At 36.3% G+C, this 24,857-nt stretch overlaps 1 protein-coding gene across 2 annotated transcripts in view; it reads right to left on the bottom strand.

Annotated features, from left to right (window-relative positions):
* ints8 (integrator complex subunit 8) overlaps positions 1–24,857 on the bottom strand; it is a 42,915-nt gene that overhangs the window by 11,297 nt on the left and 6,761 nt on the right. For both annotated transcript variants that reach the window (XM_088929454.1, XM_088929455.1), the window contains exons 8-19: positions 24,314–24,421; positions 23,269–23,424; positions 21,385–21,485; positions 20,027–20,168; positions 15,707–15,777; positions 14,901–15,076; positions 14,569–14,699; positions 7,419–7,529; positions 5,911–6,118; positions 3,167–3,288; positions 2,643–2,827; positions 1,828–1,861 (exon numbers count right to left, since the gene is read on the bottom strand). In XM_088929454.1, coding sequence (XP_088785580.1) covers positions 1,828–1,861; positions 2,643–2,827; positions 3,167–3,288; positions 5,911–6,118; positions 7,419–7,529; positions 14,569–14,699; positions 14,901–15,076; positions 15,707–15,777; positions 20,027–20,168; positions 21,385–21,485; positions 23,269–23,424; positions 24,314–24,421 — 1,545 coding nt within the window. The remainder of the gene's footprint in view (positions 1–1,827; positions 1,862–2,642; positions 2,828–3,166; positions 3,289–5,910; positions 6,119–7,418; positions 7,530–14,568; positions 14,700–14,900; positions 15,077–15,706; positions 15,778–20,026; positions 20,169–21,384; positions 21,486–23,268; positions 23,425–24,313; positions 24,422–24,857) is intronic.

Here is a 24,857-nt window from a genome sequence, read left to right as displayed (position 1 = left end):
GTTAAGTACTTATATAACCTATGTTTGTTAAATCGTATGTTGTTAATTGTTTTTAATTTGAATCTTGCAAGTGTGAACGCAAAATGTATTTAAAACGAGCATGTCAAATCTTTCTAAAAATAACAACAGTAAGGCCATGTCCCTTTATGCACACGTGCGGTCTTGCACTCTTCATATGTGTATTCCTCATACGCGCCCCCAATATGTCCCCAATGTGCCCTTAATGCTCCCATCTCTGAAGTCCACACCACAGTGAACTCTGCTGAAGGGATTTACCCCCAATTTCTTGCAGAATGGTGATGTTTCTATTCTAGCCTATCAAAGCGGAGAGGAGTTGCCATGGAGAAAAAAATATTCACATATTAGTAAAATTTAACCTTTTTACAGTTTTAAAACTCATAATATTTTATGTAAAACAAAAATTAATTTGACTACTTTAGATTAATATTTTATGTATTCTAGGTACAACGTTTTGACATAAAGCATCACCCCATTTCGACTGATGAATATTTGTTTACCTGCGATGTATTTTGTACACGGACTATTTAATAGTACACATATTTCATAGAACAAAGCTTTGAGGTGTTGTCAAGTGTACCTTATTTAGTTTACTTTGAATGAACGTGAATGAATGCGTTGTGCTCCTTGTACTGTCATTTTTGTATTAAGACACACGAGATGAAATATATTTAATAGTACAAAGGTTTGAATAAACAGCGCTATTGTCACAATTTCCTTAGTTTACTTTGCCTGTTTGAATCGAGCCTGTTCAACATGAATGAACACAATATGTAACTTCTTTTGTGCAAGGATATACAAGATGACATTCAATTTCATCAAACTGCGAACGGAGAGTGAAAAATTCTTTTTTTTTTAAATTATCTGCCGACACGCACTTAGCCATTGGAAAAGAAGCTACAACAACAGAAAGCATTTTCACCGTGAGTCATGTTACCAGCGATTGATGACATGTGAAGGTGTCCCATTACCCTTTTTATAACAGCACACCTTGAATACTCGCGCATTTCAAGTCCACACTTGTGCTAGGTCACAGAAGTGCGGACTTGGAGGAAGGGCCTAGGATGCCGTGCGAGAATTGGAACACGGCCTAAGCAAAGAATTCAATGCAAAAAATATTTATGAAGACAGTGAAATATTGTTTTGTACATTATTTTTTATTTTCAGCTACCACTACCAGCTTTAAAAATATATTTATATTCATATAATTAAATGTTTTGAAACATTATAATATTTCAGTCATTTTCAGCTACCAAAATTTAGTTATATGATTTATGTTGAGTGGATTTAAAGAAGTAGGATTCTAAGACATGAAAGTTACAATAATGTACTTTGAAGTACCATATCTAGCGCTCTAATGCAAAATCCTTCCGAATTCATCCAGGCTCTATTAATCCACTTTTCAGAAAAATCTGTACAAGCACGTTGCATTTTTAAAATGGTACCTAGGCTATGTATTTTACATCTTTACATATCATAAAATGTTATATTTTTAATAAATATGATTTATTACAGACTAAGAAAAAAACAGATAAAATGAAGCTACAACTATTACAACACAAGTGCCACCTATCAATCTGCTTTGAGCAATGAAGGACTGAAAGCATGTATAGCCCGTATACATGCTGAACAGAATAGTATACAATTCACGCTTTCTTCTAGCATGAATTTTGACTTGAATTCTAGATGGCTGCATCTGTAGCTGCCTTATTATGATAGTCAAGTTTAGTAGCTTAAAGTAGAGTTTAAAAAAGTGTTTGCTAATCCTCTTAATTGTCATCATGAAGACGATTACTGTTTTGTACTTACCCGTAGTTTTTTTATGAAGGTCACAAAATTGCTCCTAAAACAAAAAATATTCCAGACTGGATAAAAGCAGTCAACAATGTTAACATGTTTGTGAGGTATCTTAGTTAGGTAATTAATTTAAAGCAAATATTTAAACAAGATTTAACACCGAGGACTTTTTTAAACCAATTTGGCGATAACATTGCAGAAAGGAACACAGGAAGAGAAGGATATAAAGAAAATCAGATGCTGAATATCCCTTTGAGCACAGTGGTTTTGATTAAGAACCACATATCACCCAGACCTACATTCACCCCAAGAGCTACATTCAATGGTATGAGTCCATGAGTCAACAACATACCAGTCAAAGAACATAACAAAACTGAGCAAAGCATTACATCTGGCACACATTCAGTATAGTGCATCACGCGGTAAAAACCACAACTACCGTCAAACAGAGTGGTCATTAGGTTATGGGGCTGCACCTTATCAACAGGGGTTGAAAAGGTTACTAAAGCTAAAGACCTGCTTCAGTGTGCTTAAGATTTAAAGTTCAGACAAAAATTCACCTTTCAGCAAGACAGGTACCCAAACCACAAAGTCTAAGCTAAAGTGGCCCAGTCAAAGTCCTGACTTGAATCTGATCTTTTGCAAGATGTTTATGGGTGAATTTAACATGAAATGACTAGTGGTTTAAAGTTTCTTTGGTGTTTTTCAAGTCTTTCTGAATTTAAAGAAAACGTTGTGACAAGACTTGAGTGCGCGTCAGTTTTCACTGAAAGCCACTGTAACATTTCCTCATACCTTGTACAATAACACACTTGCCAGAAAGATACCTGTGCATGATTCCAAGGCTGGACTCCCTCTGTTTAATTAAACTAACTCGTCCATCACTGGCTCGTTTGTGCTGGCTGGAGATGCTACAGATTTGAACAACCACTTCCCACAGATCTTTGGCTGTCCTCCTGCTCTCCTTGGGCCCTGGAAGCTCTTTACAGGTAGCTGCCAAGAGCTGCCCCAGCTGTAACACAGCAGACCGGAAGTGGAAAAAAAAACAGTAGAACTCTCACACCCCTGTACTCCTTCTTGGTTTAGTCTAGCACTTAAAAAAACACTTTAGTGACAAATGACAGCTTTTTTGTTGAACAATTAGGAAATCTAATACACGGTCTTAAAAAATCGAAAACTAAGAATATTTTGCAGCATCATTTGCACAGAAACAAGTCCACAAATAACATTCTAGGAGACTCACACACCACATTTTCTCTGTCCTACTTGAACTGGCTCCTTATTTATTTTCCACATTTTTACAGTTCAGTTAATGTTCCAAAGGATATAGACGTCTATTAAATAACAATACCTTAACATAGGGGTTATTCTGAACAAGGCCCACAGGAACCTGCAGTGTAAGGTATTCGTTCTCTCTCCAGTTTAACATGAATGCGACACACTCCTCGCCTATGATCTGCCGAAGAGGAATATCTGTAATTCACAATGAGAACTACAGTAAGAAATAAAGTTTCAAAGGGCAAATAGTTTTGGGGGTTAAACACAAGTAATATCAACATTTTAAATGTGTCAAAAACCAAATGACATGATCATTGATTACAGAAAGCTAGCTGCAAAACCAAGCCATTAAGGAGTAACAAACTGAAATTGTCAACAGTTACACATAACTTGACACTATTGTTGCTTATAAACTAATGTTTGAGAAAAACAGACACCATACAGATTCATCCATTCAGAATGCTCGAAGCTTAATGTGCCATACTACAAAGCACATACTGTGTTATACTGCAATAGTAACACAAAATTTTTTATTTTTTCAAATAATCTGATGTAAGACTGCCAGGACTGCTAGGTGGTGCCATAAATTCCACATGATGTGTGGAAGAATTCTGGGCTGTTATGTGAAATGCCCGGGTTTGAACCCTGGTCTATGCCCAGCCCCATACTTTATTGACATTTTCATTATTTTTTTATATCACTTAATATTAAAAATAAAAATAGGGCTGTTTCAAACCAAGGTTACTCAGCAGGATATACAGTACAAAAAGTTTATTGTTATAGGCTGTTGTGAACGTGATGTATTTTTCAGGTTTACATCCGCATTAAAATTTGTCTTAATACTAACTTAAGTAAAAACTAATAAAGAAATAGATAATTCTATTTCAAATTTCAATAAAAAATGTACACATACTGTACAGCACTGTAGTGACTTTAAAACCAAACGGTACCCATACTGCATTTACTGTATATACCATACAGCATATTTACAGTGGCCTCCAAAAGTACTGGGACGGAGTTCAAATTAGCCCATTATAGCTGTATGCTCAGGAAATTTGGATTTCAAACTACAAGATGAATATGAGAAAAAAGGAGAGAATATCCCCTTTTACCTATGGGCATTTATATGCATAAATGTTCTACTGTATTATAACAACAACACTTTTTTGTCCAACCATGCATTTTAGATAAGAATAGGTATTGGGACAAACGAGTTTGGGAAAGGCTAAAGTTTGGAGAAAAACGGGAAAAGTCAATGACCAGAAGCATACCACTTCATCAGTAAAGCATGGTGGAGGGAGTATCATGGTTTAGGCATGATGACTTATTGATGACTTAACTGAAGATGGTAGCAGTAGGATAAATTCAGAGATATACAAACAGATAAGTAAGAACAAATGGCACCAGACTTATCAGGTGGCAGTTTGTTATGCAGCAGGATAATGACCTGAAACATACTGCATGCTTAACACAGGAGTTCTTCAGACAGAAAAAGTGGAACATTTTAAACTGGCCAAGTCCATCACCACATCTGAATCCAATTAAGTAAGCATTTCATTTGTTCAAAAGGAGACTGAAGGCAGAAAGCCTGACCAACCAGCAACAACTTAAAGAGGTTGCTGTTAACTAACCAAATACCCTCAAAGTAAAGCTGACATTCTGCACTTTAACTTCACAGTCATTGTTTCATTTCAAATCCAATGTGCTGGAGTACAAAGCCATAACAAAAATTGTCACTGTCCAAATACTTTCAGGCTGCACTGTATATTCATAAATTAATATCGTTAATGACATTCAGAAACCTTTTTTTTTTCCAGCTACCGAAATTTCCCTTTAGTTACACAATTCCACATTAATATCCCTTGTGAAGTGAATTTAAAAAAGTACTGTAAGAAGCTGATGTTTTCACTAACGCCTAATGCACCACAAGTGCTACCAGCTGATCGTCTTTGGGGGGTGAATCACACAGCCGAAATGCACCATGATACAGCAAAACAAAGTGCAGCTAGTCTACAGCAGTAACGAGTGCTACCGCGCTTTCTGAATGGCTTTATCTGTATCTAAGAAAATTCAACAGTGATTGTTCTTCCTAAGTTATCTTTAATCTTACATCTATTAGCCTGCTTAATTTGGACAACTGATTGTGTATCTTACTTTGTTATATATATATTTTATTTTTCATATTACGTGTCTCTTCTTTGTTAATAGGTTCATGTTGTGTATGGTTTTGTCTTTACCCTACCTGCAAAACTAATTTCCCATCTGGGACAATAAAAGGAAGTAAGCACTTTACCAAAATTTACATAACATTTACAATAGATAATAACCTCAATATTCTTTGCAATCAACCACCTTTTTCAACAGACCCCACCAAGATGTTCAAAGTCATGAATGCTAGTTGATCCCACTGTGGCCCAGTGCATTATATGATTGCCCCTTTGTCATTTCTTTGTATTACTTGGGAAAACTGAGCCTGCTCTTGCACTCTGTGCATTCCCAATCTTAGTTCAACTGCACTGAATGAACTGTTGACTTCCTGTACAAAGATCCAAGTTAAGTACATAGAGTTTTGAAATTTTAGTGCAGACATGTCTAATATAGGTGAAAAGATCCAGAAAGCTTATATTTAGCAGCTAACCGATTTAAAACATGATTTAGTCTTTATTTTTTAATGTGAATCATAATTTGAGCCTAAATAAAATCTCCTAAATTCTGAAAAGCAGCAGCTGTTGTGTTTGCCTTTTTTCTTTGTTGTAACAGGCAATTGTCACCTGATTTTGGCAGGGCTAGATCTTGACTCAGTGGGGTACTTCTTACCGTGTATCCTCATCTCCAGATAACCTCTCACCCTGCTGACTAGGTCAGGAGGTGGGCGCTCCCTATTGGTACCCATGCTAGTGCCGGCCTCATGTGCCCTTATCTCCAGCAGGAGCATCTCATTCAGCATAACCTGGCGTAGTTTGGGGGAGAACTCGGTCACCAGCTCCAGACAGGCAGTAAAAAGCTGACGGGCATGCAGAAAGTCCTGTGTGGAGAAATAAATCCCAAAATACTGAGACACTAAACACTAGGTGAACTCAGATGAGAATACTCAAGGGGACATCCCTAACATACATTGGTATACACAGTCTAATCCAGGGATAGGTGACTCCAATTGTCAACTGTCTCAGTGGACTTTCGATAGCAAACCTAGTCAGAAAGTGTCTACCCCTTTTCCTCCTATCATATCTCATACATGCTTAGCTGTTAAGCTGTTGTGGAAATGCTGACTTTTTCATGCACTGTACTTGGTAACTCCCTATCTTGTTGGGCGTGTATTTAAACACAGGTCACTGTTAATGCCCCATCTCCCATAGAAACAAAGGTTAAGTCACACAATTAGAGGATCCCTCTATTTTTATTTCAATTACACAGAGAGGGTTGATCACAATTATAGGTGGTTACAGAAAGACAAGAAAATGGCCAAGTTCAAAACAAGCAGCCATGCTGGGCACATGTTATTTAGATTCCACATTTGTATTGGTCTTCATGTGTGAAAAGGCACTGCACTGTCTTGTACACTTGCTGCTGGGAAGCAGTCTGTAAAGTATCTTGTTCTCATTAAATTAACAAGAACAAAACTATGCAATTACAAAGGACTAATAGTCTAAAGGTTATTTAATTTCAACAGGAGACTTTGTTTTCACAGATTCCATTTACACTGCAGTTTAATTCTACCCCCTGCTGGATGTCAGTTTTCTTGTTCTGTCATTGAAATAGATAATGAGGTTGTGAAAATCAGCAAGCAGATAATTACAGATGCTTTTCAACGCCTTACACCTAATTGATGAGGAACACTGTTATTCTCACAAGACAAAATTTAGAATGTCTTATTTCTAATTTCTTCAAAGTTGTGGAGGCAATCAAACAACCAAACAGATGCTTTTACACCTAAGTACCTTTCATTAAGTGACTAAGTACACAGAATATCTGAATAAAGTGACTCTCAGTAATGTCTTTTTTAAAAGCATTTTAAAGACTTTTTAGATTTCAGAAGTGTCTGATTTACTACATCAGGTTTGTTAGCCATTTTAAAATTTGTAACTGCATTGAGTAAACCCTTGTCTTTCTAGGATCAGCTTAAACAACACAAAGAATCTTAAAACGACAATTATAAAAACCATGGGATGGCAATTCATAGCTAAAACAGGACTGCTTTAAGGGACACCAAGCCTAGTAGAAGTGTAATTTTAACAAGTAGCTCTCTTTGATAGTCTTGACCAGTTTTTTTTTTTTTTACTCACATTCAGTACGTATAAAAAAGGAAATACATACATGGCTCTGACCTTAATTGCAATGCTGTGTAAACCTTTGGCCATGAGGATGTATACCAAATCTCGCGTCAGGTTATCCTTGATGCCCAAAATAACTCCAAGGTAGTCAGGAGGTACTTCCCACTGAAAGACAAAATTGCACAGATCATTCCTGGGTGTGTTATGCAAATAAAAACATAATAATACTGTACTGATGGCCTTGAACAACTTTTGCTGAACTGAAAAATGTGTTTCACATAAAAAGAAAAAACGAATAAACCTCCAGCAAAACGTGCACAAATGCAAACTTCCCACATGTACAGCATCTGATGGTGCAATTATGAACAAGAGGAATGTATGGATTACCTACTCTCATTTGTAATTTTATGCAAACAATGTCATGTGGTTATTTTTTGTAAATTAGGAGTTTGTATGCCACAAATAAGACGGGGTGAAAGAAAACAGTTATCGGTATACATAAGAACAGCAAGTTCTAAAGCCAAGACTGAAATGCACAGAAGTGTTTCCTCCCTGACATGCAATATTCAGCAGCTTTTGTCGGCCTATAAGTGTGCTTTGGTAGTTCATTTAGCTCTCCAGTAGAGTTTTATTTTATATAATACAGAATTAATGGCCAAATGATTTACTGCAGGTTGTTAAGATGACAAAAGCCATACAGTCTTGCTTTAAAGCCTGAGCTTTAATAAAAAATATTTTAAAAGAACAAATTTTATTTTTACCAGACCTACAGAATCATTTGAATAATAGGGAAATGTGTTACACTATATGTGATCATCTTACAATGCATAATGAAACTATTTTCACAGCTTTCTCTGTATATGATTTTTATTCGCTTACTTGCACAGACCTAATTTTTATTTTTCTTTAGTGTGCCATCCACCGCAGCTTTCATTATTGTAAGTTTTCATTACATTTACTGTTCTGGCAGAAGTATAAAGTAAATCCTTCTGAATGATGCAAAGTTGCGACAATAAAAAAGAAATCACAAAGCAATGTGACCATGGCATTTTTGTATTCTACTACTATAAAAGGAAAGGAAATATTTTCTTCTGCAACAGGGAGGAACCTATGGAAATTGAACTATTTTTTTCAATCACTTATACATTTAGAAAGCCTTCAAAACATTCTGGAAGTACAAGTGAGTACAGTGCAACAAAACGTTAACATTAATGAGAAATGAATCACCAAGACTGTCTTGATGCACTTCTATATGTTGTATTTTGGCAATTTTAACTATGCATTTCAACTAAAAACAATTTTAACAACACAACTAAACACACAGGATTAAAATCCAGACACTCCTTAAGTTGTGAACATCCATACTTACAAAGAAAGCTCCATAAGGAATTGTAACGACCGCGGGTTTCGGTACGGAATGGAGCAGGCACGGGACTCAGGGAATGGGGTTGAACAACACATTTATTAACTCAAACCGGGGAAAGGGATACACATACAGGGACAGGGGTTACAGCGCAGCACCTTCACTAACACACACAGACACGAAGGGAAGAGACTGTCTCCTAGCCTCTGCCCTATTATATACAGTCCAGTAGTCCCACTCCCAGGCGCTGTTCTCAGCCCGCCTTGCGTGTGCATGGCTAAAGCGCCCCGCATGGTGCTACAGAATCATTTCAGCATATGAATGCCACCCTGCACACACAAACAAGCTGTTGCTCTGTGAACTACTTGCGGTTGTATAGTATACTGTGCTGCTTGCTTCTTCATTGACTTCCTTTTGAAAACAGTATGTGTTCCTTCCATTTAAAAAAAACAACAAATGTACTAATGGATGACAAGGGTTAAAGTAATGCTAGTCATACACAAGTATCTATGAAAAGGAAAGCTATATAAATTTAAGTAAAAATAGATATACAAAAGCGTAAAGGTAAAAAATTCCTTCATGTTACAAACAGGAGGCAACTGATAAAATTTAACTCAAAACTTATTTAAATATAAACAAGTCTAAAACTAGAACATTGCATAACGTACTACAGTAAAGTCATACAGTATGTATGATTTGAAAGACATGCAGATGAAACCTCTCAGAATGCACATTTCTGTGTAACGTGGTACATTGTATGATTCACTGGCCAAAAACGATCGATAGGTGGCACTTGTGGTGCATTAGATCTTAGTGAAATTGCTTCATTTAATCTGTTTCCCTACTGTTTATCATCTTTAAATCCACATAATACAGAACAAAATAGAAAAATAATGTGTTAATGTGAAAATTAAGTTTTAATGTCATAAATGATATTATTTTAGGAATTTATATATATATATTATACATACTGTATATAGCTGGTAGTGGTAGCTAACAATAAAAAAGGTATACACAAGTATTCCACCTTCTTTATAAACATTTTCTGCATCAAAGTCTTTAACTCGATCACTTACTGTGGTTATTTTGGAAAAGTTTTGATATGTTTGTTCTGAAGAAAAGGGTTAAGAGCACATTGTAGCTCTTTGCTGTCTGGGCAGAGAAACTGCCTGAGGAGTAACAGGAGCAGTACATAAGGTTGTCCGGCACTGAAATTGTGCCAGACTTAAAAATAAATGTGTTCAAAGACTAGTAGGGAGTGGATGTCTGGATTTGTAAATAAGCTGCCTTTGTCCTGCGACATCTTTGCTTTACACTTTAGTGCACAAATATGTTAACTATTCCTTCTTGTGCTTGTTTTTGTAACTGCTTGTTATATAAATGGGAAAATGTCCAGCTGGTACTCTGAATTGCCTGTTGCTTCTGTGGCTGAGCAATTCCTGTATGAATACACAATGAACTTTCTCACCTTTCTCAGCGAACCTTTCTTTTCTACAGTTCTAACTAGATAAAGTTTCTATATTTTATAAAACCTTATAATGTTCTAACCAAATACTGGCTCATATTATGTTTGTAAAAAAAAGCTGCAATACTTTTCTAAATCAACTAAATAGGGAATATTAATATGTAATCTAAAGAATTTTGGTTACTGGAAAAAAAAGTTTATTACAGCTTTTTGTGAACACGATGTGCTTTTTTTCTTGTTTACATCCACATTAAAATAGTCTATTTATACAAACAATTCAAATGTATATTTTTAATGTTGATTCCAGCAACAAGTAATTAATAATTGATTTTAATTCCATTTTTGACAATGAAAAAGATATTTTACACATAAACTGAACTGTAGTGGCTTTTAAACCCTACACTATTGTTACAGCATACCTGTGGATATGACTTCATGTGATTTGCAGATGGCTTACTGATACATATGTTACAACTGGTAACTACACATGTGCCATACAGATATGCTGTGATCTTGCAGTCCTGCGGTTTAATGGAAGATAATGAAGTAATAATGCAGGCTGATTTATATTTTCTTAAAAAAGGCTTTAACTAGCGGTTCTAATCAGTTTCTCATTGCATCCTTTTTAAATAAGGCAATTCAAAGAATGTTTAAAGTTTTAACATGTCTTTAGAGCCACACATTTAAAAAGACACTGTGTACTAAGTTTACTTGGGTAGTTAATAACATACTGTGACTGTAAAACAACTTTAGAAACATAGCCATATCACAAAATGGTACTTTGATATAATGGTTAAATGCTCGCTTGCTATTCAGATGGTTCAAGGTTCAATCCCCAGCCAAACCAAAGCTTTTACTTTTTTTACTCAGCCAGCCTTATAAACTATATTCAAATTTCTGATAATTTTATCAATTTTAATATGAATTAACTTCCATACCAGCAAGCTCGATAATGCTCTGAAAGAGCAAGGCAATTTAAAGATGAAATCACAGAAATCACAATAGAGTTTTTTACACCTATAAAGCATTTAGTTTTAAATACAAATTTGTAACATTATGAATATTTTTAAAAATTAAATTTAAAATATAAATTATATAAATAGAAATATAATTTTAATAGTAAGTCTTTTTTTATTATTTGGCTTCAGCAGAGTTGTCAGAAAAAGCTGTTGGAAATACGAAAGAACAACAAAGTTGCATTGGGGTGCTTTTCTGATGTAGCACTGAAAGGAGTGTTTTGTACCTTGACAGTGCATTCTGTTCTCGCAGAAGGTGGGAGAGAAACTAGTATCCATCAGTACACATGTCACTGATGCAACTTTAGCTTAGGAACTCCAATTCCCCATGAACTCCACAGGATTTCTTCCTGGCAGCGGCTACGCCTCCTGGGTACTAATGTACCTTACCAAAAGACAAGTTACAGTATGTGGCAAATTCATTCAAATGACTACTCAAAAGTTTTTTTTAAATGGCCTTTTACCTACTAAGATTTTAAAGTTACTATCTATAATACCTGTCCAATGATAACAATAAATTATTTATTATTTTATACATTCACTTTGAATTCAAGATCTCTTAAGCCCACAGCAGTACTGGGGACGTATCAGATGTTAAATTGAGGAAGAGAGACAATAACTTCAGCCCCATTCACCACCTGCTGGACAGACTGAGAAAGGTGTTACAGTATATCCAGTTAAAAGAGTGTAGGTTAATTGTAAGTTAATAAGAGGCTATAAACTGCAGCAGCTGCTAGTCCTTCTCTTGTGTGATATTAGTGGTTTTATCATAAATCAAACTCCAATAAGATAAACTATAGAATGTCTTCTTTTTCTATTTCAGCTAAACGAGACAATAGAAAGTCAAATCAGTCAGGATCTTGGAGCGAGCGCATTGGTCTAAAACATTTTGCGTAGACCATCAATGAAACAGACCTCAAGTTTAGATTGGATATCTAAGTGTCCAAACTGTTGACTTTTTATAATTTCCCTGAGAGGAGGGTCAAACTGAAGTAGTAAACACATTCTTATGCGCTAACACAAACTCATCTGCTAACACAGATGCTAGTAAGACACAGGTAACTTTCTGCTAAATTAAATAAGCTACTAATATCTCCTAATATTGGGATTGCTATACATGTGTGTTATACCAGTGATGTGGGTGCTGGGATTACTCACAAGTTCAGTTTTAGCATTTTCAAACTGAAAAAAATATACATGTACTATGTTGAAGTTAGTGTTTCTACAATAAATCAAATTCACATTTTAATTTATTCGTAGAATACTTTGTGTTACGTATTGTTAAGTCACACTGTTAGACTATATACTGCAATGAAGAAAAAATCATACACAGGACTTTTTTCTTCCAATCAGGATTTTTTAAGTTGTTAAAGAACTCTCTCAAAACTCGCAGTGGAGGTGTAATGTAACAGTGTGTAATGTAGTTTTGAAATGTCGGCCACATGAATTGAATACGAGAACAAAGACTACAATTTCCGACATGCCACACACGCAAATTACATAAAGTCAAGTCATATCCACAGATATCCCGAAACAATAGCGTACATGTCAATGAAATGCAGTGTGATCGGTATACCATATAAAAATACCGTATATAAAGTACGATACCATACAGTTTTAAAGCCACTACAGTATGTGTGAAATATTTTTTAATAATCAAAATTAAGTAAAATTGTTTCCTGATTACTTGTTCCTGAAATTTGGATTAAAACAAAATACAGATTTTAATGTAAATTTAAACCTGAAAGAATCACATTGTGTTCACAAGCTTTAATAATAAACTATTTTATTTATCCAACTGAGCGTCCAACTTTGTTTTTGTAAAATGGTGCACTGTGATATTAGTGTGATGAGCTGTGATGTTTTCAACATAGTATTTGAGAAAGTTTTTTCATGTGTATTTCATCCTGGATTGCAATTTGCAAATGGGTAGAAATTGTTATTGTATCCTGGCCTAGAACATGAGTAAATATTAAATACAAGCAGCACACTTCATGATCTGGATCGACCGCACTGTTTGTCCACTTTAAACACAGGAAAACTAACATCAATAGCACGCTCGGTAACACAGCTAAAAAAAACAGTGGTTATTTATACATTATTCAAATAAATAAGAAAAACACTCAAAAAGTACATAAATGATACCAACTGACTAAAGAGTTAAAAACTTCAAAAGAAAAAATGATTAAAAAAGATTGCTTTTTTAAAGATCATTAAAGAAACAATAAAGTTGTCCCCAACAAAGTAGCCAGGTTGTCACTACAATGCAAAAAAATTAATTCCAACAAAGTAGCAAACTACAGCAGGTATGCTTAACTTAAATGATCTCCTTTAAATGATAGAACAACAGACTAACTGTCTTAAGCAGTGACAGGGATACTAAATTCTCAATAGATACAATAGTAATTTCGGGTACTAAGGTATTTTTTACCCCCCCACCCATATACACTCATACCCTTGTATAAGAATGTTCAGTATATGAATTTTCGCTAATCCAAACGTGAAGAATTTGTACCTTGTAATTTGTTATAAGAACGAAAGAACTACATTTTGCTATTCCGAACTCTGAAGTTCGAAAGTAACGGATTTTGGCAGAGAATCTTTGCGAACAGTTGCTTGTTTCTGTGTGTGCGCAAGGTATTGTGCTTAAGGATGCCGTGAGGCAGCAGTGCTTTGTTTACAATCATAGCGAAAGCTTGTGCTCTCATTTTCAAAGTGATATTTTTGTGTTTGTTTTGTAGTTGCTGTTTATTATGGGCCCTTAGGAAGAGTTTGCTTGTTTCATGTATTTTATTTATTTGTGACTAAGATTTTTTAATTTCTTGTCAATTTCTTTAGCGTAATAGTCGACAACAGTATACACATCGTTCTAGCTGTTCGCTTGGATAAAAATGTAAATATCTCATTAATTATTTTACAGCTATATTTGGCTTACTTGAGTAGAACTGCGTTGTTCACTAAACTTGCTATAATGGTCTGTATGGTATTATATGTTTAGATTGGTTTTTGAGTAAACTTGTCTTTGCTTCGGAATGGGGTGGAATTTCCCCCAAAAGAAATAATGGAATTTTTATTTTCGATTTACGATCTTCCGCCTTCCGAACAGATTTTCAGGAACGAATCAGGTTCATATATCGGGGTATGAGTGTAGACAGCAAATTTACAAGATGATCAGAACTGTCCACAGTGGAAAATCCAGTATTAAATTCATAAACCTAAGATAGAAGTTGCAAGACAGCAGCTGAACAATACCACTTCAACTTCAGCCTTATGTGGATTTCCATCTTTTTTCTAAGCGATCCCTAGATTTCCTGTAGTGACATCCAATGTATATGTCCCCTAGTGCAAAGCCCTGCTTACCTTGCTGGACACCCTCCAGAACTGGCGCTCGGCCATACCGTGCAGCTCTATCAGAATCTGACGGATCTGCCAAGGGTCCAGGGAAAGAATCAGCTGATGTTTCAGCTGGCCTATCGTCACACTGGCTGAGGCTAAGGAAGAGAAAATATTACACTCAACTATAGTGTCCTTTAGAACAAAAACATCGATACACCAATGTATAGTCACTTAATAGGGTGTTGGAATATACATTATAGCAGAGATCAGTGTGATTCTGCCTGAAATGAACCACACATAAAAGGTTTGTGTTCTCTACAGACTCTATCTGGGAATTGTACTGCTGCAGCACAGACCTGGAATGTCATAGAAAGAAGGCAATGGTTTGGTGCACAAGCTGACAGTAGAGGACTTCTTCCTCATCTGGTCAAGAAGGGTCTTCCTCTCCTCATCTTTCAGCAGCACCATGAAGAGCTCATGAGAAGAAACCATGAACACGAGCTGAAGATCCTCTAGGCTCTCACACAGACTCCTGGAAAAGACAGAAGAAACCTCTAAACATGCAACAGTGCACACACTATTCACACTCTAGAGTTACAGTTTATAATACCACCTCTTATCCAAATAATACTGAATCAACATCCTGTTCTCTCTTTTAGATCACATACCAGCAGAGCAGATTATTCTTCTGGTGGGCTACCAAATAGCACCACTCAAATTTCCCATTGGCTTTTACCAATCGGCCACCTAATAATCCCCATCTATGAAGTGGCTACATCACTCTGTCCTCCTCCCCACTGATAGCTGATGTGTGGCGAGAGTACTGCCGCACTATGGCTGCTGTTGCATCATCCAGGTGGGATTCCCATTACATGTAAAGTGGTTTGAGTGGAGTGTCCAGTATAAAGCTATATAAGTGTAAGGAATTATTATTAATAGGTTTAACAGATGGTTTTTAATTTTCCTAAAAATACATCTCTTAAATTTCTTAATGTTGTTACCTAAAGAATTAAAACTCACAGCAAAATGACAATATTTAAAGTATTTCTATGTTCTCCACCTTTGTAAACTTAAAATTCAAGTTACACAGTTACATAAACAAAGCAGTGTTTAGCATTGAACAAGTAACAAACATAACTGGTTATAATTAGTTTCAACTTACTTTAAAAAAGCTGCCATGTTCCTTTTTGAAGTCTCAGATGCATGGTCCTTATCTAATGACCGTGTGCACACCTAAAAAAAAATTAGAAATATAGTACTTCAGTGGCTCAAGTAGTAAAGGTTCTCACCAAGGTGCAGGCTGAGGTCTGTGATCACAGGTTTAAGCATGAATAGCAGCAAGGCCCAGAATCCATTGCTCAGAGGGTCTAGACCAGGGGTCTCCAACCTTTTTTCCTTGAGGGACAAATTTGCTTCTGAAGACAGGCCGGAGGGCCAGACAGTGGGAGGGTAGGTAGACAGGGAGATTTTATGTATTAAACAACACAATTTACACAAAATAAATTTAATGAAAACGCGTATGTCATATATTGTAATATTCAAATGAACAAATAGAACTAAAATAAATATTCACATACATGTGTACAAATTTAATGTGATATTTGGAATTGCTTCTGTGACAGAATGTCCTTAAATTCTGGTTCAAACTTTGTTGCCCCCAGAATCAAAATCTGCTTGAAGTGGTCAACAGAGAGTGATGTTCGATATTTAGATTAGACATATTTCATCTTTGAAAATGTTTGCTCACACAAATACAGTATGTGGAGGCAAAGTCAGAAAACATTCCACGAGCAAATTTTCTAATGTTCTTACAACTCTCTTCAGGCAGTGATTTATAGAAGTTTAATAAATCCTTTTCCTCTAACAGATTCCTACACAAGTCATTCACAGCCAGGTCTTACTGTGAGCTGCAACTCAGGCTGAAGATCTTCACTTGCAAAAGGGGTCTGGAACAATCTTATGTTCTCTGAGATACTGTTTAAATCTTGAAAACGGTCCTGAAATTGCTACTTCAAATGTGAAATCACGATTAAAGCGAACGGAATCGGAAAAGGTTTGATACATTCATTTCTGTACTTTTAGCAAGCTGCAAAATGAACAAAATTGTGAGCTGCCACCTGTTTTTAAAAAAGAATTAATTTTGTCCGAAGGATTTTACATGTGAAACCAAATCTGAAATGATACAATTTTCGCCTTGAAGTTTCACATTCAGTTAACTTATATGTGCAGTGAAATCCACAAGAAAGGTGAGCTTCCATAGCCAAACACTGTCAAAGAGGGCTTTAACACAGTATGTCGTTTCCTCCCAAGTCATGAAAATATACTTTAGCTTTGCTAATCCACCGAACCTCACGCCCGGATATTCACTCTCAATTTCAGATAGGAAGTTTTTAAACTGACGATGATTAAGGGATGACAATCGTATAAAATTCACTGTCTTCATAACTATATCCATATTTTCTTCAACTGCAGAGAAATGTTATTTCCCAGGTCTTCTGTGCAATGAGCAATTGTATTAGCTGACAGACTTATTTGCTCAAACAAAGCAACTTTTTCTGGACGTAGTTCATCAGCAGATTTCATAATACAAGTTTTTATATACTGCCCATCAGTAAATGGTTTCCCTATGACATGGACCTCACCCTTACAATGGATTCTGATTGTTGTGATCACTTTGTGACTATTTCATGATGATAAATTAAAATTTTTTTCAGTGTTTCTCCTTTATCTGAACGCATTTTGCCAATCATGTTTGAGTACTTCTGTGCTTCATATCATAACGCCTTTGGATATTATACTCCTTGAGAACAGTGACAATTTCTCTGCATATTAAGCACAACACCTTGTTATTGCTTTCAATCACAAAATAGTTTTCAATTTGCTTCTTATTAAAAACACGGCACTCTTCATCAACTTTTTTCTTCTCAGCTTCTGACATTTTGATGTAAAATAAATAAACAATGCAAGAAAACTCAAGAACAACAAACAAGTAAACCTAAAAGTAAAGGTTATTTGACTTCTTTAACACTTGCATGTAAGCATGCAGTGGTGGTGCTGTCCTATGTTCTCAGGCTGGATAAAAATACATTGGGCCGTAGGTTGGAGACCCTTGGTCTAGACTAATAAGCTATCTCTTGCCTTGGAAAATGGTGAACCAGGAAATGGTGAACATACCAAACCAGCACCTTAAGGAATGTTACTCAAGCAGGACTTCATAACCAGCATGCCCTGGCATTCTAATACCCATTCTAATACCTGATACAAATAAGGACATAATTGCTCATAATTCCATTATTGATTTATTTTACCATTAATCACTATTCACGATGATGATACCTAAAAGCTGTTGCACCACATTCTGTGTTTCTCTTCAAGGTACTGGAACCTGACAACAAACTTATGTCCAACAAGAGAAAAGTACACAAGCTGAATGAAACTAAGGAACCGAGAGAGATCAGAGATCAACTTCAAACAGAATTCTTCACAAAGCTTCTCCAGAAACTAGAGATGTTTTTTAATATTCTCAGTTGTGATTTCACCTTATTACTGAATTACACAGGAAGACATTCAAAAAACGATGTGAAAAAACTTTCCCCCATATATATTTCAATAAGCATCTGGTTCCCCCCAGTCTAGACCTCGTGCATGCCTTCTCTGGAAGAAGCCAACCACAATGAAGGGCATTTCTCTCGGCGTGCCGACAGAAGGGCTTCTTGGTACAAAGCCCAATGGATCCAGCTGTCAAATCTCATTTGGAATTCACTGTCCACACAAGTTAAAATGATAACTCATATTATAAGTTATTTCACATGAGTATATATTTAAGAGCACTGATTAATAACAGTAAGGGAGTATTTTCTTCTCCTTGAGCTTTTAACAATATTTGTTTTGAGACTTCAAGGTTAGTCAACTTTGAATTGCACAACTGAAAAGTCAGTCAGATTACAGCCAACGATCACTTCCATGCATTAGTTAGCACTTGCAACACCTATGTGATTGATCAGCCATTTGTATCACAACATCCTGATTCACACCCTTTGCACAACAGCCACACTTCATTATTTAATAAACAGTACTTAGTATATCTGTCTACATCACTAATTGCTTTATCAGAGTTATTCCTAGTAGCCATTAAAGTACAGGTAAAAGTAATCATGAAGGTTCAGTGCAGAAGATCTTCACTAATTATTGCAAAATTCATATATAACCAAGTCCCCCATATACCAGCCCATAATATACTACAGTACATTATGCTAAATACACTTAAAATACTTATTTGATCATTAATAATTAAATACATCCCGTATATGATCATTAGAATACTAATGGATTGCCTTTAAGTTAATTAAAATAACACTGATCAGATGTGATGAGGATCCTCAAACAACTGCACGCTACTGTCCGAGCACCACAGAGGGAAGGGTAAGAATAGTTGGTCAGAGCTGTCTCAGCTACTCAGCAACACAGTGACCCCTGCAACCACCTAAGCACTTGCAAACAAGCAGCATCCTGTTGGCGAAAGATACGCTTCTCCTCCAGTTGGAGCTAAACCTCTGGATCGAGGCAGTATTAACTCTGAAGTGTGAAAAGATGAGTGCCTTGAAGGAGTTTGGGTCAAAGGAATATACCTATGCTTCCTTATTCTCCCTTTTTGGGTGCGTTTGTGGGATTCATAGCTACAAGCCAAGAGGTAAAAAAAACTTGGGAAGGTATACTAAAAATTATAAAAAAATTTGAATTGCTTATTATAAGACATTCACAATTTTATTAGAAGTGTTAATGATTTATGCCTTCTCCAAAGTTAAAGTAATTCTAATTTGAGTGATGCAGAAAATTAAAACATGCATAATCAACAAAAACAGTGCCCTGCAAAACTATTTATGCCTGTCCAATTACATCCCATTCTGTTGGATTACAAATAAAAATATTCACTTTAAAAAAGTGTAAATATTGTAAAAAATTCAACATCAGTGCAAACGATAACTTTTATCTCCCTAATCCACCCACTGATTTTCTATGTTGTTAAAGACAATCATCATCTGTATTTTTATTTTTCTTCTTGCTTCAAAAACCTCTGCTCATCCTGTATGATTCAATACTATTTACGCTTTAATGATCATTGCAATTCTCAGTTTTCCATTAAAATGCTTTGAAACAGGCTTCCAAAAAGAAATGAATGAGTGAGGGGGAAACCAAATGTTTAACCAACTGGACACTTAATCTGATTCTTCCACTATTTGAAGATGGCACTGTCAGCCTTGCACTAAATGCAAGATGGACACTCCTCATTTTGCATTAGTTTGAACAGGCCAGCGAAGTTCATAGACCACCTGTATTCTCCCATCACCACCAGTTGATATGGAAAAAAAACAGAGATGCATACTGAAATAAAGGCATCTTAGTACTCGACTTCACAAAAAGAAGTAATTGTGACTTCAGCACAATACATATTGCAAGGTTAATTTAAATCCATATTCCTTACCTCCAATAAAAAGTCAATTTTGTCTTTGTTGGGTTTCAGAAGAAATTGCCTAAAACGGACACTGATGACCTGGCCCTCCAATGCGTCACGCACAGCGTTGCAGGCACACAGCTTGTAACATACTTCATCTGCTGCTCTGTCCCTGTGAACGTAGTACAATACATACAGAAAAAAAACATATTACATGCATTCATTTTTTTATTGATTTATATCATTTAATTTTGAGCTCTTTATTTTTTCATTTTTATTTAACTTGCATAATTATAGAGCACTGGATTCCTGGCTTTGGTTGTGTAAAATGTCTTAGGTACAAAATACTACTTATAGTAACTGTAGTTAACTTCACTTAATTCTGACATTGTTTTGCAAAAGTAACTTGTAGATACTTTGTATAAAACTCAAACTCATGAAACATGAGAAAAAGAGAAAACATCATGGTGAATTTTATGGAACCTGCACTAGGTCCCTAAATTCTAAATTCTAAACCTTTACAGTTTCTAGGCCAGCATTAGTTTTATATATTACTGCATTCAACAGTTCAGCATTAAAAAAACACAATATAAACTAAAATTTATAATTTCATTACAACTTTTTCAGAACAGTGTATTTATCTGGAATTGGATACATTACAAATAATCCACATCAAAAATACATACGACATGAAGAGTATAAAATGCTACTTCTTTTTATACTTTCTCAGCACAGAAACCTATCACACAAAATGTCTTCTGCTTTAACTAAATGTTGGTCAGAAATTAAGTAAACCCTAAACACCTGAGAATGATCTTCACTGCTTTATTCATTCAACACCTAAATTGCAATATTTCAATATTCTTCAGTATTTAGAAGAACTAACAGCACTAAGAAAAGGAGCCCAACAACGAAGTTCATAAGTAAGGCTTAAAAACGTTAAGGGAGATTCTTCACATTGTAGCCAATGAAAAGGAGAAATTAATGTATACAAGTGAATCAATCCGCTGCCTGGCTAAGTGAACCTTCTGAAAGCATAAGACGATTAAATTTAATCTAAAAACGAGTACATAAAAGAAGAGGCTAATTGTCCCATCTAGCTTGTTTGGTTTCCAGTGATATTAGATGTAGTCCAGCCATATCTTTAAGACACTTAAAGACATTTCGTTGCCAGAAAGTACTGCTGCATGCTGTATTGTTGTGCATTTGATCAACTTTGATTAATTAGCAGGTGTCGGCCTCAACAATGTGGCTGGATAGCAGGATCCAGACTCCCAGAGATCACATCCTGGGCGCCGTTATCACCTGGGCATTAATATTAATTCCCATTTCAATGTACCCAGAGGTTCACAATTATGAACTGCAGATACACAGTCTGTCCCACTTACCCCTGCTGAGCTTTGTGAACAAATTCCCTCAGGACAGACTGTCTGAAATAACTGGGCAAGCTGAAGGTGATGTTGTCCTTCACAAAACATTCAATCAGACCCTAGATGAGAGAGAGACACAGGAGAGTAATCTCAGGAATGATATCTCGGAAAACACCTTGCATGGTATTTTGATATTTCTTTCTGTTGTCAGTAGTAAAGACATCCGATTACACAAAGAATTTATACATTACAATAGGGTCATGACATCAATAGCTAAGTTTGCATATAACCAAGTCCACTCCCTCTCTCTGCCTGGAATGAAAAGAGCGATAAAACTGTCAGCGAGCCTGTAAAATCGTATCTGGCCTGTCATTCCCCACATTACTGACACAGAACCTTTCGATACAAAAACAAGACCACACTGAGATGCAGATCCTGGGTAGTGGGTACTGGGGCAGGGGGGAGAAAAAGACTCACTCACTAGCTAGACTGGTTACACAACCCTAGTCTGTTGCTCCGCTAATTTGACAGTTGCACTTAACCTTCAACTCGGTTTCATCTTGCTCTGCTCTTCCATCAAAACCCTGCTCGCCAGACCAAATCATGAATAAGCAAATTTGCAAATGTTAAATTCACATTTGTTGAGACCTTACTGTACTTGGGTAAGCATTTTTTCTGTAGAAACGCATTTAATGATAATAATTCCTTACACTACCTGTGGAGAGGAGAACAGAGTGATGAAGCCAAATCACAGATGGGGATTATTAGGAGGCCATGATTGGTATAGGCCAATGGGAAAATTTGGCCAGGACACTAGTCTTCTTGAGAAACGCCCTGGGATTTTTTAATGACCACAGATAGTCAGTTTTATATCTCCTAAAAAGAGGCGTGAAGGAGGGTGCCTTTTTACAGTATAGTGTCCCCGTCACGATACTGAGGCATTAAGACCCACACTAATAGCAGGGTGAGCGACCCCTACTGGCTCCACTAATACCACTTCCTTAGTTTTCCCAGGAGGTCTCCCATCTTGGTACTGACCAGGCTCACACCTGATTAGCTTTAGTGGGTTGCCAGTTGTGAGTTGTAGAGTGATATGGCTGCTGGCATTCCTTTCCTCACTACTTTTTTGGACAAAAAACTCAATTGCTTAAGGTTTTCATCTACATCACAAAAGCCAGCTTTATGATCAGCTTAAAAAGACTTTAAAAGCTTTAAAGAAAGGAATTACATCGCACAATCAAAATGCTTGTAAACCTGAACCACAACCTTAACCTGTTTAGCAGTTACATATTTGCCGTGTCCCAGTTCTCGCAAGGTGGCCTAAGCCCTTCCTCCAAGTCCAAACTTCTGTGACGTAGTGCAAGTGTGGACTTCAAATGCGAGAGTATCCGAGGGTGCATCGTTAGAAAAAAGTAATGAGACATCCTCGTGCTTTTAAAGCTTTATGTCAAAACTTCGTACCAAGAATACATACAGTATGAATCTAAAGTGAAAATTAGTTTTTACATAAAATTTTATGAGTTTCAAAACTGTAAAAAAGTTAGATTTTTCTAATACGCAAATATTTTACTCTCTATGGCAACTTCTCTCTGCTTTGATAGGCTACAACATTAAACATCACCATTTCACAAGGAATTGGGGGTAATTCTCTTCAGCGGAGTCTGCTCTGATGTGGACTTTAGGGAAGGGCACACTGGGGGCGCTCGTGAGAACCCTTGTTCAACACAAATTGAGAAATCAGTCATCCCAAGGACTTGCAGACTTCAGCAAGAACGCGCATATGCAGGGCGCAAGACTGCAAGTGTGCATATTGGGAAACTCCTTTTTCCATACAGCAAGCAATGAAGCAGAGGTATACATGTACAACCAGGCTAAAGCTCAGTCCTCCAGAAGGGTTCCTACCTCAAAATTTCCAGACTTGATAAAGCTGTGTATCTGAGTATATAAAGGCATCTGGGTGCCGCTGATATCTGAAGAGCCTGTGAGAACCCCGCAGGCATTCCAGTACCCAGCCAGCCTTTTCTCATCAATCCTGCAGTGCAGGGCTCTGCCATCAAACTGTGGGAGAACAGTCACAGCTATTGCATTCATGTAAAAGACTTTAACATGATTAAGAAGATAAAAAATGCTTGGAAGCATGAAAGCACAGTATTTTACAAAATCTTTCTACTTCTCCCAAACCATAAATTATGATAACTCACAGAAACATTTTCTCTTTCTCCTTTAAACATTAAATTGAACCCAAGTTGTTTCTTATTGCCAGGAATTAAGCACAGAGGGAGTTTTCAATTCAGGTTATATACCTCTTTTTGATCCAAAGTCCAATGTGTTAAATGACTTTGAAGAACATTAGTCTACCAAGAATCTTACTCTGTAAAATTGACGAGATAAGAAATTCTGGACATCAATTTTAAAATTTCCTTTGCAAAATCAGGATTCCATACAAATAATACAAATACTGTGACTTTTGGATAATTAAAGCCATGGAGTAATGTATATTTCTAACATGCTAACAGGCCACCAAAAAGAACAATGGGTTTGGTAATGGACTACACTGGATATGTGGGTATTGTTTGGGCACTCTGTAATTTGCTAGAACTGCATTTAGTTATTTCCTTAAAGTATTTGTTGTCACACTGTAACTAACTCTCCCTAACAGACTGTGTTCAGCTGAGGAGAAAGGCCATCATAAGGAGCTCTCTGAGCTCAAGAGCTTTAGAGCTCTCCGAATTGATAGCTGAATGCTGTAAACTGTAAAGGTTTCAATGCTCAGAGTAACAAAAACACCCTGCAAGGGGTTTTATTTTCACCACCAAAGGGTACCTCTACCGCAAACTTATTTGCACCAGGATAATTTACCTGAGAAAAGGTGAACATAATGCATACCATCAGTGAGAGCTTGAGGCATATATAAGGATATGCCTTTAGGATCTGTATTGTCACTTACCTTTGCAAGACATTCTCTTGTTTTTAAGAAATGCTCTCTGGCCTTTTCATAGGCCAGGGGGTCTGAACTACCTTGCTGAAAGAAGACAGCTCCCAAATCATAATGAACCTGTAAGTGAGAGAAATGGTTCTATTTACATAAAAAATTAAAATTTAATTCATTGTTGAGAGATCTGAAAGTTTATTAGTAAATACACTGTGAACCAAGTAAATCTCTTCCCACCTTGGGATCTCAATTTCAAGAAATCAGTCCAACCAGAAAGAGATTTGGCATTAATAGAAGAAAACTGATATAGCACTTAAATTGCAGTGTGTGCACAATGAGGTAGAAATGTATACAAAATCCTACAATTTTAACAAGAGGAGGTCTTTTCCTTGTTCGTGGTTCTTACATCTGCCACCATGTTCTGCACTCAATAATAAAATGTTTTTTTTTTCTACACAAACACTTGAGCATGCTAAAAATCAGTCAACACTGCCTGCTTGTCACACATTGATCTGAAAATGTTCAATAATACTTTTTAAGGGTGGAAATGAGAAGGCGT

Source organism: Atractosteus spatula, chromosome 12 (assembly GCF_055471065.1).
Source record: "Atractosteus spatula isolate fAtrSpa1 chromosome 12, fAtrSpa1.hap1, whole genome shotgun sequence".
Lineage (NCBI taxonomy): Eukaryota > Metazoa > Chordata > Actinopteri > Semionotiformes > Lepisosteidae > Atractosteus > Atractosteus spatula.
The sequence above is the reverse complement of the archived record's forward strand: the minus strand, read 5'-3'. Positions and strand labels throughout refer to the sequence as shown.